The following is a 12,921-nucleotide window of genomic DNA, read 5'->3' as shown; positions in this document are numbered from 1 at the left end:
GGCTGAAGTTTAAGTTGTTAGACCAGTTAGGGGGGAAAAATACAGGAAGACAATGAGCAAAACTGCAAGAAGTCTTGGATTTTTCAGACTCAAACTTAACTAAAGTTCGTTTTGCCTTATTAGACATTCTGAATTTTTTCTGACAGCTAGCAGAGATAGCACACAAGAATAATAAAAACATTGACACAGGAGAAACAAAACTTAATGAACAGAGCAGATAATATATGAAAAGATTAACTGAGTCACTGAAGATCTGACAACTCGATATAATGTATACTGACTCAGAGGCAGGCTCAAATGTATGGTCATTTGGGCATATTCATGTTTCTTAGTTTTACAAAATTAAAAAATTCTCACTTAAGGGGCCGGAGCGATAGCACAGCGGGTAGGGCATTTGCCTTGCATGTGGCCCACCTGGGTTCCATCCCTGGCATCCCATATGGTCCCCCAAGCACCGCCAGGAGTAATTCCTGAGTGCAAAGCCAGGAGTAACCCCTGAGCATCACTGGGTGTGACCCACCCAAAAAGCAAAAAAAAAAAAAAATCTCACTTAAAATGATTCCTTTTTGGCTCCAGATAATCTCATCATTGGCCACCATCCAGATCTCGTGTCCTCTCACAGAAGGGAGCATAAAATGACGCTTGCTATAATCATGCTGCCAGACCCCACGCCAGGCTGTTCCACTTAGGGCACTCCAGAGAGGGGCTCGGGTGAAACCCCTCCCCATCTCAAGGGACCCAGCCCCGGCAGCCAAAAACCTCCAGAACTCAACCACCGCCACGCTCATGGCTGCTCTCCACATGCTCGGGCTGAGCCTCATCAACAAGTGAAGCTTTTCTTGGACTGCATGGCACATTCGAAGTCATGCGACACTTTATAGAACAAACCCAAACTCCAAGAGTACTGCACCACATTTAATGAGATTCAAAGTAGGAGGCAAACAACCTTAGAGGGAAATATTACATTATTTCGGTTCTGCTTTGGGTCAGATATTGGGGTTCGGGATGGAAACACCCAAAATACGGGGTGAAAAGGTATAATGGTGGTGGGATATTAAATGTGATAAAATATTATGAACTACTTTATAAAATAAAAAATCATTTAAATAAGAAATAAAATTATTTATTTTCATTAATAAAGCATATAGAAGTATAGGCACTTTCTCATAAAATAATTTTTGTTTCCCTTAAAAGAAATTCTATTTCTTCCACCTTCAGCATCTTAGGCTATTGAAACATTATAAAGGAAAAAGAACTACCTAAGCAATTATCTGTTCACAGAAATTGATAATATAATCTTAATTGGACTGGATTACAGACTGGATTCCACGGGACGTCAGAAGACCTTGTGGCCGTCCTCCAACTAGATGGTCAGATTTCTTTGTCAAATCTCTGAATGAACGATTTGAGGCTCTTTCTGTTCCTGGAGCGAGCAGGTATCATTGGGCTACACTAGCTCGAGACAGGGACAAATGGAGATGTTACTGGCGCCCGCTCAAGCAAACTGAAGGTCAACGGGACTACAAGTGATACAAATGAATCTTAATTCAGTTTTCACACTTCATAGATATGGACAGAGTTCATATGTGTGATTTACTTTGATATTTCAAAAATATGGTCTGGAACGGATGACTGGTTGAGGAAACTTTGGTACATCTATACAATGGAATACTATGCAGCTGTTAGAAAAAAGGAGGTCAAGAATTTTGTAGTTAAGTGGATGGGCATGAAAAGTTTCATGCTGAGTGAAATGAGTCAGAAAGAGAGAGACAGATATAGAAAGATTGCACTCATCTATGGTATATAGAAAAACAGAGTGGGAGACTAACACCCAAGAACTGTAGAAATAAGTACCAGGAGGTTGACTCCATGACTTCGAGGCTGGCCTCACGTTCTGGGGAAAGGGCAACTCAGAGAAGCAATCACCAACTATAATGTAGTCGAAGGCCATGCGGGGGAAGGGAGTTGCGGGCTGAATGAGGGCTAGAGACTGAGCACAGTGGCCACTCAACACCTTTATTGCGGGCCGTAGAAGCTAAATAGAGAGAGAGAACAGAAGGGAATGCCTTGCCACAGTGGCAGGGTGGGGTGGGGGGGAGATGGGATTGGGGAGGGTGGGAGGGACGCTGGGTTTACGGGTGGTGGAGAATGGGCACTGGTGAAGGGATGGGTTCCCGAACTTTGTATGAGGGAAGTATAAGCACAAAAGTGTATAAATCTGTAACTGTACCCTCACGGTGATTCTCTAATTAAAAATAAGTAAATTAAAAAAAAATAGAGATTTAAAAAGGAAAAAAAAATATGGTCTGGAGAGATGGTAAGTAGATTGGGTGATTGCCTAGCATGCTTTTGACCCTGGTTCAATCCCTGGTATACCACATATGGTCCTCAGAGCCTTGCCAGGAGTGATCCCTGGGCACAGAGCCAGGAGTACGCCCTGAACACCACTGCATGTGGCCCCCAAACAAAGAGAAATAAAAAAAGATAAACTATCAAACAGAAAGGCTATAATTTAAAAACATATCATGGAGTCAGAGAGATAATTCAGCTAGTAGTCTGACATACCATGTGGCCAGCCTGGGTTTGTTTCCCAGTCTCCTGAGCATAGCCACGAATGATCCTTGGGCACAGAGCAAATAAGCTGGAAACAGTGATGAATGTGACTCCCCCTACAGAAATGCCCCCAAAACAACTTTCCCAACTTCTTACTGTGATTCTTTACTGTAAGTCACCAAAATTTTAAGATATTCTACAAATTTATTAAAAATTTTACATAATTTTATTTAGAGACCAGGTACAGCAAAAAATACATAATTTTACTTAGAGAGCAGGTACAGCAGACTATGTAAACCTTTTAACATGGAGTGTGATGTTCCAGGTTCAAACTTGTTGCTCCAGTTACTGGGTGATCTCAGTCAACTGACTTAACCTCTCTGCGCCATTTTTCTCTTTGGGAAAAAAAAAGACAACAATGAGAACATCTGCCACATCCAGTGTTGTGAGGATTAAATAAATTCATGTTTCTGGAGTACTTCAAATTGCCCCAACATTATAAATGTGGCATAAGGATTTGCTGAATAACAGTAGTGCATCGTTCTCACTGCCACTACCACCTGCCATTTCTAGAGCTCCTGGAAGCATCTGTTGCATCAGAGACAACCCATTTCCAATATACAAACTACCCAAATACTTCAGTTCAAGGAAATAGTTACTGACAAGTGAATTTCTGATACTATGATAGATTTTAGAACCGGGTTGGTTCTACAATTCGAAGGCAGAATAAGAATGCTTTCTAACCCTGACTTCACAACTGCCCCCAGACTAATGACTGAGATAAACGATGTCTGCGCATGTACTTTCCCAGCTTGCTAGCCAATGGTTCTAAAAAAGGTGTGGGTCAGAAGGGAGAAAAGAGGGAAAGAAAAAAGAGAAAAAGGGTAAAAAAGAGATAAGATAAATAGAGGAAGAAAACAAAGTTAAAATCCATCAAATTCAAGGTAATGATGTTACATCCAAAGATTAGTACATCAAAGTTTAATGTTATTAAAAGACATTTATATTTCCTCAATGATTTTATTAAATTGTAAACAGGTTCAATTGTTTTGATGAAAATGTGCATTTCCCACTGCCTGATGTGAAGTCTCTTAAACATCAAGGAAGTTGCCATCAGAAATGTAAATCCTTGGGGCTGAGAGCTAGTGCAGCAGAAAGAGCACATGCTAGGCCAACCTGGGTTTGACCCCCAGCACCCCATACTGTGCCCTGACCCCTGCCAGGAGAGATTTCTGAGCACAGAGACAGGAGGAAGCCCTGAGCACAGCTGGGTATAACTCAAAACCAACCAAAGAAAAACGAACTATACATCCTTGATTATAGAAAACTCCTTGTTCCCTTCCTCCAGTGTTCCACACAGGCCCCAGAAAGAACCTGAGTGCTTTATAAGTTTCCGAGTACATCTGCAATGTGAAGCTAGTCAGCTTCCAAACCTCCAGAGAAAACAATAGCTTCCGGCATGAGTCATCCTGAGCCTTCCCATGTGTTGGCCCACAGTTGCTGCCGCTGCCGAGGTGATGGACAGCTGCTGCTCAAGATGATGCAGAAGCATGTGAGGGTGTGAGCAATGAGACCCCTCCTGTCAACCTTTACTGAAGACACTAGCTGAGGAATGAGCTGTGTTTGACGCTGAGACTTGGAAGGGCTCCCAGATCCATGATGTTCACAACACTCCACGTGTTGAAATTAAATCAACATCTTGGACAATGTGGCCCTGTGGGAGTCAGGCTTTGGAATCAGACAGTGCTGGGCTCTATTCTGCCTCAACTCCTTCAGCTCCGGGAAGTGACTCAACTTCTCCAGTCTATACTTTCCACATAGGTGAAAACCCTTTTGGGCACTTTTAAAGTTTCTATCTGATACAGACATGCCAATATCCTAAATGGCATTAGTGTAAACTTTTCCTTTTTGTTTTCTTTTTTTGGGGGGAGGGGGTTTTGGGACACATGTCACTAACATGGGTATGCTCAGAACTTACTCCTGGCTCGGCATTCAGGGATCATTTAGTGGCCTAGGGGATGAGGAAGGAGGGTGGGGTGAGATGGAGAAGGGAGAGACTGGATGGGACATCACCTGGGGTGCCAGGGAATGAACCTGGGTTGGCTGCACGCAAGGCAAGTACCTTACTCACTACACTAGCTCTCAGGCTGTTAAACTTTCACAGCCATTTATGACCAGAATTTATCACATACACCAAAAAAAAAAATCAGGTCATTGATGAAAAATTTTGTTTTACTTCAGGCACCATGGTTGACAATACTGTTGATGGCAGGTTCCATGCATAAAACATTCCAGCATCACACCCGCCACCACATTGTCTGCTTTCCTCCACCACTGTGCCAGTAAGTCATTGACTTTTAACTATTTTGCATATAGACAAAATCTTATGCATACATCAGTTATGTATTTAATTCTCATAGACAACTCCTAGAACAGGTCATAGGCAACATTGGAATTATCTGCAGTTCTAACTTGAGCTGTTATACAATACTGAGACAAAAGCAAATAAATATCCCATAGGTATGCAAAATTATCAACATTAACTTCTCTCCCACCTTCCCATCTACTTATAACTATCCAAGTTACCAATGACTGCCAAGTCAATTTGAGAGTGCAAGCAGGAAACTCAGACATTTTGTATGGTGTTAGATCTGGATAACACCTCAAATAGTCACTGTCTGTTAGGATGTCACTTTTTAAATGGAATCTGACACTGCATACAAAAGCAAAAATGTTTGTGTCTAGATTTCCATAAATATGCCAATGAAAGTCCACTTGCCCACAAGAAACGTCCAGCTGGGAAAGGAAAATGAAAGCTCTAAAATACCAACCACTTTCCACTGTCTCTGTTCTCAGAAAACCTGACCTGCAGTGGATCTTATTTCAGAAGAACCTACGGTTTAGAGAGCTCAGATGAGAATACAAGCAAAGAAAAGACAGAGTATGGGTACTGTGATGCAGACTTAGTTTCTAAAGCCACTGTTCATGCACCTTCCTGCAGATCTAATGATGAACCCACAGCCTGTATGAGGGGGAAGGATGGGAGAGAAAGAACAAAATGGAACACTGTATGAAGTAACCATTGAATTCTTCTGTTAGCATTCATGGGTGCAATTAAAACCAGAGAAATGAGTCATTATTTCCCTCTTCTCAAATAAGGATTTGGGGAGGTGTCCTGTCAGAGTGCTATTGTTTAGAATATTAAGGTTCAAGCTGGGATGCAGTGGCTCTTTCCCCATTATGATCATCATGGGTCCCTCTTAGCTCACAAGTCTCACCTAATCCGGAAGCAGTCTCTCTCATGGCCTCTAGCCTCTGGCAATGACCACAGCAGATAAGAATTAGGGAAGTGAGTTGAATTTGCAAGTTTTATACGTTGGCATGATCATTGGAAGGGTGAATGCTGGGTGATTTGTTTAATGGCACAATGAATGTGTGTGTGTGTGTGTGTGTGTGTGTGTGTGTGTGCAGTACCAGGAATTGCACCTAAACATTCCTCCAAAAAGTGTTCCACCATTGAGCCACAGCCCAGGCACCTGAATGCTGCTTTTCACTTTAGAAAATACTGGTTAGCATTCACTGAAAACCCACTTCTCCTATGACACACCTCCTTGGCACACACCAGTAAATGCCTGGCAAACCTCTATGTGCTCTGATAGGAGAAATGTTCCTGTCTGGCTTTCTCCACAGCATGGACTGGCCACTGTGAAAGTTGTTGAGGCAGTACCAACAGTTCTATATAGTTCTGGTAGCTCTGGAGAAATAGACCCTTTGCCCTTAAAGCGCTTGAGAAAGACTGAGTGTCAATTGAGAGCACAGACTATGGAACCAGAACAACAGGATTCAAACTTCCTCCCCCTCACTCTCTCTGATTTTGGCCAAGTCACCATCTGTGTTTCAGTTTCCTCATCAATCGAATCCATATAATAGCATCTTGCACACTTGGTGTGAGGGTTAAATGATTTTTATCAGAACACATGGGGCACATAAGAAGGTTCTAGGAAGTGTGGGTTACTCACTTTAATTCAAATACAAGGAACAAATAAAGGCTTTTATGTAATGGCTGTATGTAATGGCTACAAATTGACCATGCCCGTGTAAGCTGCAGAAGTGTATGTTTCTCAATTCACCAAGTCTTTCTCAAGTCTTATTTCCAGGGGAAAGATTAAGTCACACCTAAGCCACCCTGGTTGGATCAAGGAAAGACCCATTTTCTCTCTGAGAGGGAATATTCTGGGGAAAACTGTAAATGGAGAAGGGAGAACAGCATGCAGAGTCATCATTCAGTCCTGCCACTTCTCAGGTTTGCCAAGTTCCTTCCATGGGGACTGGGCCTGAGACAAAAGCAGGTCAGGGGGTTAGGGTAGAGATATCACCCTGCAGATGTCTAACTAAGATGGAGAATCAGGGGTGACCTTGTGGAACAATCACAATGGCACACATAGTGAATCATTCCAGCTGTTATAAATGAAAGATCTCCAGGAGAGGAAGAAGGGGACAGAGCACGAGAAATCATAGCAGCCATAGCCCAAAGTCTGTTAGGCTCAGCACCTGACAGAGTATATAGGCTGAGGAATGGCAGTACCCACTATCTCACTAAAAGGAAATAATGAAAGTCTTAGAGAGCAAATCCGATGAGAAGAATTTTCAAAATAACAGGAATGGGACGGAGGTTAAGACCAAGGCAGAAAATAATACGAACACAAAGACAGCAGACATGGCAAGGGGTAGGGTGGTGGGTAGAGTACCAATAGTCTGGGGTTAAAAACATTATTTTTGGTGGGAAATGGCTTATTTGGGATCTGGAGCAAGGAATAGACAAGATAAGCTAAAATATCTTGAATCAGAAAGCAAGGAAAGTATCAAGTACTCCTGGGGACTTGTAAAAAGTATATAGGAGCTGAGGACAAGCTGAGCATCAAAAAGAATACTGACTTCAATGAACTGATCAATTGAAACAAGTGCATTCTCATTCATAATTTTTGTTAATGGAACTTAGAAAAATCCCATAGATTACCATGGGAGATTGTTAGGGAAACAATAACAACAACAATGACAAATGGTGAAAGGAAACAAGCCCTTTTTTTTGTCTTTATTACACAATGTGAATTTTAGGAAACCTAAATAGTTCATAAAGGTAAGTTCCTTAGAGACAGACTTCCAGGTAAGAGCCAGGAATGCAGCTCAGTGGTAGGACACTTACTAGCCTTTCATGAGTGAGGCCCTAGGTTGAATTCCCAACTCTATAGAATTCCATTTAATAAATGCAAGAGAAAGGCTACATGAAGGTCATCACTCTTTTGCAAACCTGAAAGTGGATCACGTATATAACGGCAGAAAAGTAACTTGACTCAACTTGAACCCACTTAATCTTAATGTTACAACATGAGAGTCATCCCAACATCATGCATCTTGGGATGTTTTGAAAAAGACTTTACATGCCACTACAGAACTGCTTGCCTTTGATTCTGAATCTAATCAAGCCTCTACATCCAACTACTGGATTATAGAATCATGGAGGGCAGAGAAGATAAAGTAAAATGGCACCAGATTAAGAAGTCAGCCTGGTAAGTGGGACATTTGCTGAACAGATGACGCTGGCTCTCCACCAAATCAACTGCATGAAAAATGAACAGGAATAGGGGGGACTGTGACAGAATAAGCCTTTTACAGTAAGATTCTAAGACCTAGCAGTCAAATGCAATGTGTCAACTCTGTTTAGTTTCTGGTTCCAACAATTCATAAGTAAAAGACATGCTTCAGAAAATTTGAGCATGGGAATTATAGTACAAAATTAGGTGCGATAAAAGGCACAGAAATTATTTTTCTAAAGAAGAAAGTCCCTATCAAAGATATAAAATGCAACATTTATAAATGATATGACATATTTAGGGTTTATGGTTTAAAATCCCGTCCCCACAAAGAAAGTATAGATGGGGAAAAATGTGAAGACAGGCAATATGTTAACAAGTGTTGAGAGGTGCTTATTATACTCATAATCTCTGTAAGGCAGATCTTTTTAAATAATTAAAGGATTATAATTTCTCCTTTATTGTTTCAATGATTTTTAGGAAGAAAACTGGGTTCACAAAGCAAATTTTGCCACTCCCATTTTAAATGAGTCTTAATCTGCACTCTGAAATCAATATTAGAAATGACTAAACCAAGGTGTCTGAGCTCTATTACCAACCAAAGGTCAGCTTAATTTTTCTCAGAAAGAGAGGACCTGCAAGGTACCTTAGTTGAGCAACACAAGCCACCAAAGAGCTTCTTTGATGACATCCAATGTTAGATAGTCCAGATTTCCTGACACCCGAGGGAGCATGAAAAAGATCCCATAAGTATTCCTGAATCAGATTTTGGTCAATGGAGAAGTTGCACACTTTCTTACTGTCTTACCTACTTGTGTAATGCAAAGAGCTTTGTTGTTTAGTTTTGCTTTTCCCAAAAATCCAAGAGGTAAGGAATTTGTGTAAATTTTCCCTTCTGTAACTCAGATGTAATCTGGAGTTACTTTACTGGAAAACACAAAACTAAAGGTCCACAGAATGTTCTAAGTCATACTTGGCTTGCATCTGAGCCACTACCCTAACCCAGGGGTCAACCAGATGACTTCAAGTGCTCTCAATTCATAAACTGGCTTGAGATATATTTTTAACTATTTTTCTATTCCTTTGTATATTTCTGACATAGACGGAATATTTATCTCCCACCACTTTCTTTAGATCCTATGCAAAATCCCTAGCCCCCAGCATGATAGAATCTGGAGTGAGGCAAAGTGCAGGGAAGACTAAGTCATGAGGGGCAACATGATGAAGTAACATAACAGAAAAGGGAATGCCATCTCCTTCCATGTGCATAGAAGAGTGGCTATGTAAGAACACAGAGAAAGCAGCTGTCTGCAGTCAGAAGGAAGAGTCCTTCCCACAAAGCCCTTCAGCTGGCACCTGCATCTGGTCCTCCAGTCTCCAGAACTGTAAAAACATTCATTTCTGCTGTTTCAGCTAACGTTTCTCAACCAGGGACCTTCTGCCCCTTGTAAGACCCCAGAGTGGACATAAGTAAAATTATCGCATAAATGTGTGTATCAAGGGGATGTGATTGGTAACACAGAGGTGGGTCATGGGAAGGAACCAAGGTTGGAAGGGGACCATGGTGGGGAAAAGGTTGAGAAACACTGGTTTAAGCCACCAGTCTATAATATTTTGTTCAGGCAGCTGAAAAAGACAAACATAGATACATATTTCACTTCTTTCTTGCTTGCTTGTCTGCTTTTTGAGTCATATCCAGTGATGCTCACGGGTTACTCCTGGCTCTGCATTCAAGAATTACTCCTAGCAGTATTCATATGGGATGATGGGAATCAAACCAGGGTCAGCTGATGCAAGGCAAACACCCTACCTGCTGTACTCTTGCTCCATGCCCTGCCCCCCACCCTGTTTCTTTCGAACTTCTTCATATCCCTTCCAAGGAAGAAGATTCCAGAGTCAAAAGGGAAAACAAACTGAAAATTATGGGACTCCAACATTAGAAACTTTGACAATTGACCTCAAGGGAAAAGTGTGGTCATGGACTCCTGCAATATGTTTGGAATGTTCCAGAGAGACGTGATACAGTCTCAGGAGCAAAGGTATAAGAAAGTGCATGTCTGGGCTAAAGAGATCTTAGAGCATGTAGGGCACTTGCCTTACATGTGGCTGACTTGGGTTCGATCCCCGGCATCCCATATGAACTCCCAAGCACTGCCAGGAATGATCCCTGTGTGCAGAGCCAGGAGTAATCCCGGAGCACCACCAGGTGTTTCCCTTCATCGCCCCCCTCCCCAAGAAAAGAAAGTACATGTTCTTCAAAGTAATCCTATTTAGAAGGTTTGAAAAGATAAGCGTAAATATGTTTATTGGCAAGACACACACTATCATCCCAGGCAGCCGGTCACACAAGCCTCTATGCAGATGAACACCACAGATCTATTTATACAGAAACCCTCAGCCATTCTCCTCACAGATTGCCTGGCTGCCCTCATGTCTTCAGTATTCTGCGCCATGAAAAAGTAACTGTCAAGGATAATAGGAACACAACTTGACCTACTTTTCCCCAGATTCCCGCAAAGTCTCTAACACAGGCTCTCCCGCTCACTGAACACTCACATCTTTGGGACATAGGACCTCCCGTGCCCTGCAGGCAGCCCTGTAGGTTACTCGTGGGCAAATCCTACACAGGCCTGGTCGTCGCCTTTAAAAAGTCCTAATCCAGCTAATCCTCGACCAGCTAATCGGCAGAAGACGCTGGGGAGGGAGATCAGGAGGACCATCCTGCAGGGCAGCGAAATGCCTAGCAAAGGAAGAGCATCCAGGAAGGAGGAGGCGCCCTTCACCAACTCAGGAGTCCCCCCCCCACCCCAACACCACCACCAACACCACCAAATCAAGTGTTTCGCCCTAAATCTCACGTTTCCATAAACGTTTCTTCCTCTCTTTGCAACATCTCAAAGTACCTCCCCTCCCCGTCTCATTTTAAGGGCTGACAAGACCTCACTCTTCTAGCTACAGCCTCACCCCTCGACAAGGTCTCACCATGTAACGCCTACGGAAAGATTAATTTTTCAAAACTGAGCAAAGCCCACTGAAGGCTCCCCAGAACGCGGCGGGGCGGGGGATCCTGAGGAAGGCAGCTCCGGGGATGGGGATGAGGGACGTAAAATGGTCCCACGAGCCCACGGGCTGGCCTGATTCTCCCGACACACGGCTCATGCCCGACCAGCTCCAGCCATTCTGCGCACTTGGAACCACACGAGGTCCCCTCCTGCTCTGGGAAACTCCATCTGAACGCACCATCGGGAAGTCAATATTTAAGCTGGGGGGGGGGGGGGGGGCGGGAACCTTCCTGCTCAAGGAGTCACCGAATACACGGGAGCCAGCAGCTCGCCGGGCAACTTCCAACTCCAGGATCTTCCGCGGGCGGCAGCAGCCGGGGCCCGCACGGTGCCCGGAGCTGCCAGCTCGCATCCCCAACAGGAGCGCACGCCGCCCGCCTCCTTCCTGCAAACGGGGAGGTCCCGCCAGGTGGTGGTGGGGAGGGGGGATGCCAGGGGTGCCGAGGCTTGCTAACTGCCTGGCCCCCACACCTCACAGCTGCCCCTCTGGACAGTGGCAAAAACGGCGCTTCGTCCGGCGATGCCCACGGTCCCGAGCCCGGGAACCCTCGAGTTTAATCACCAGGTTCATCTGGGGCGAGAGGAGGAAGCGTCGCTGACCAGAGGGGGGCAGCCCCCGACCCTGGCTCCTCCTCTGCGCATTCCGGCACCGGTCCCCCCCCCCCCCATCTCCCCTCCCCAACTTCCCGACGCCCCCGCCCCACGGCCCGCAGGGTGGGCGCGGGTCCACGTGCGCTCACCCTGGCCCCCGCGGCGCTCCGCTTCCTCCGCAGCGTCAGCCCGCTCCGCAGCAGCGCGGGCAGGTCCCGGAGCCGCGGGCGCGGCGGGGCCGCCGGCTGCTCGCGCTCCGCCTCGCGGGCGCTGGGGCTGCCCGCCGCCGCCAGCAGGGCCGGGCTCTCGCAGGGCGGCTGCATCTTCACGGAGCCCACGGCCATCCTCATGCCCTGCAGGCGCAGCGGCGCCCGGGCTGCTCTCCGGCGCCTTCGCCAGGCAGCGACAGGGCGCGACTGCGGCTCGGGCGCGGGGCGCGCTGCCAGCCGCTGCCCATTGGCGCGCGCCGCGGCCCCCGCCAGGCTCGGCCCCGCGCGCCGCCCCCTGCCCGCCCAGGTGCGCTGGCCCCGCCCCGCCGCGCCCGCCCGCCGCACACCCCCTCCGGGACCCGAGGGCACCGGGCGGGACACCCTGAACAGCCGCGTCTCCACAGGTGCGGGCTTCCGGGAACCGGCCACCCAGCCCACTCTAAGACCACCCGCCCGCTCCCATTCCCTTTAGTACCCACTCACTCTCTTTTCCTGATAGTCAGGAAAGTGTGGAATACCCCCGGCCCCCCCACCCACCCACCCTTAACTCATCCTCCAGCCCCCCTCCCAAAATCTGGCTTTATTTTTTGCAGAAGTTCGTCCCAAATCATAATCTTAATCCCTCGAAAGGGCTTTGAAAAATAGGCTTTTCTAACGCCCTAAGCCAAACGCCACTCGACAGACACGTCCCCATGCTGTCCCCTCTGGCACACTACCCTGAAAGGCTGAGGGAAGAAAAGTGTGATGGGAGGTGTTGAGCAAAATAGGTGCAAGTCTGGGGATCTGGAGGCAAACGTCGGTGAGCGTGTTGGAACCTGACCTTCGGATGAATGTGCTTGCTGAACTGTAAAGGCCTTCAAGCTGTGAATCATTGTTTACACCGTTCCAGGCCTGGGGAATATTGGAGTACGCGAA

General features: G+C 45.8%; 1 protein-coding gene across 1 annotated transcript in view; it reads right to left on the bottom strand.

Annotated features, from left to right (window-relative positions):
- Positions 1-12,249, bottom strand: part of RAPGEF5 (Rap guanine nucleotide exchange factor 5) — a 259,477-nt gene extending 247,228 nt beyond the window's left edge. Inside the window, exon 1 of the mRNA XM_055124161.1 lies at positions 11,947-12,249. Within this exon, the coding sequence (XP_054980136.1) occupies positions 11,947-12,147 (201 nt within the window). The 5' untranslated portion in view covers positions 12,148-12,249. The remainder of the gene's footprint in view (positions 1-11,946) is intronic.
- Positions 12,250-12,921: the final 672 nt, after the last annotated feature.

This window comes from Sorex araneus, chromosome 1, assembly GCF_027595985.1.
Source record: "Sorex araneus isolate mSorAra2 chromosome 1, mSorAra2.pri, whole genome shotgun sequence".
NCBI classification, from domain to species: Eukaryota; Metazoa; Chordata; class Mammalia; order Eulipotyphla; family Soricidae; genus Sorex; species Sorex araneus.
This window is presented reverse-complemented; position numbering and strand designations above follow the sequence as displayed.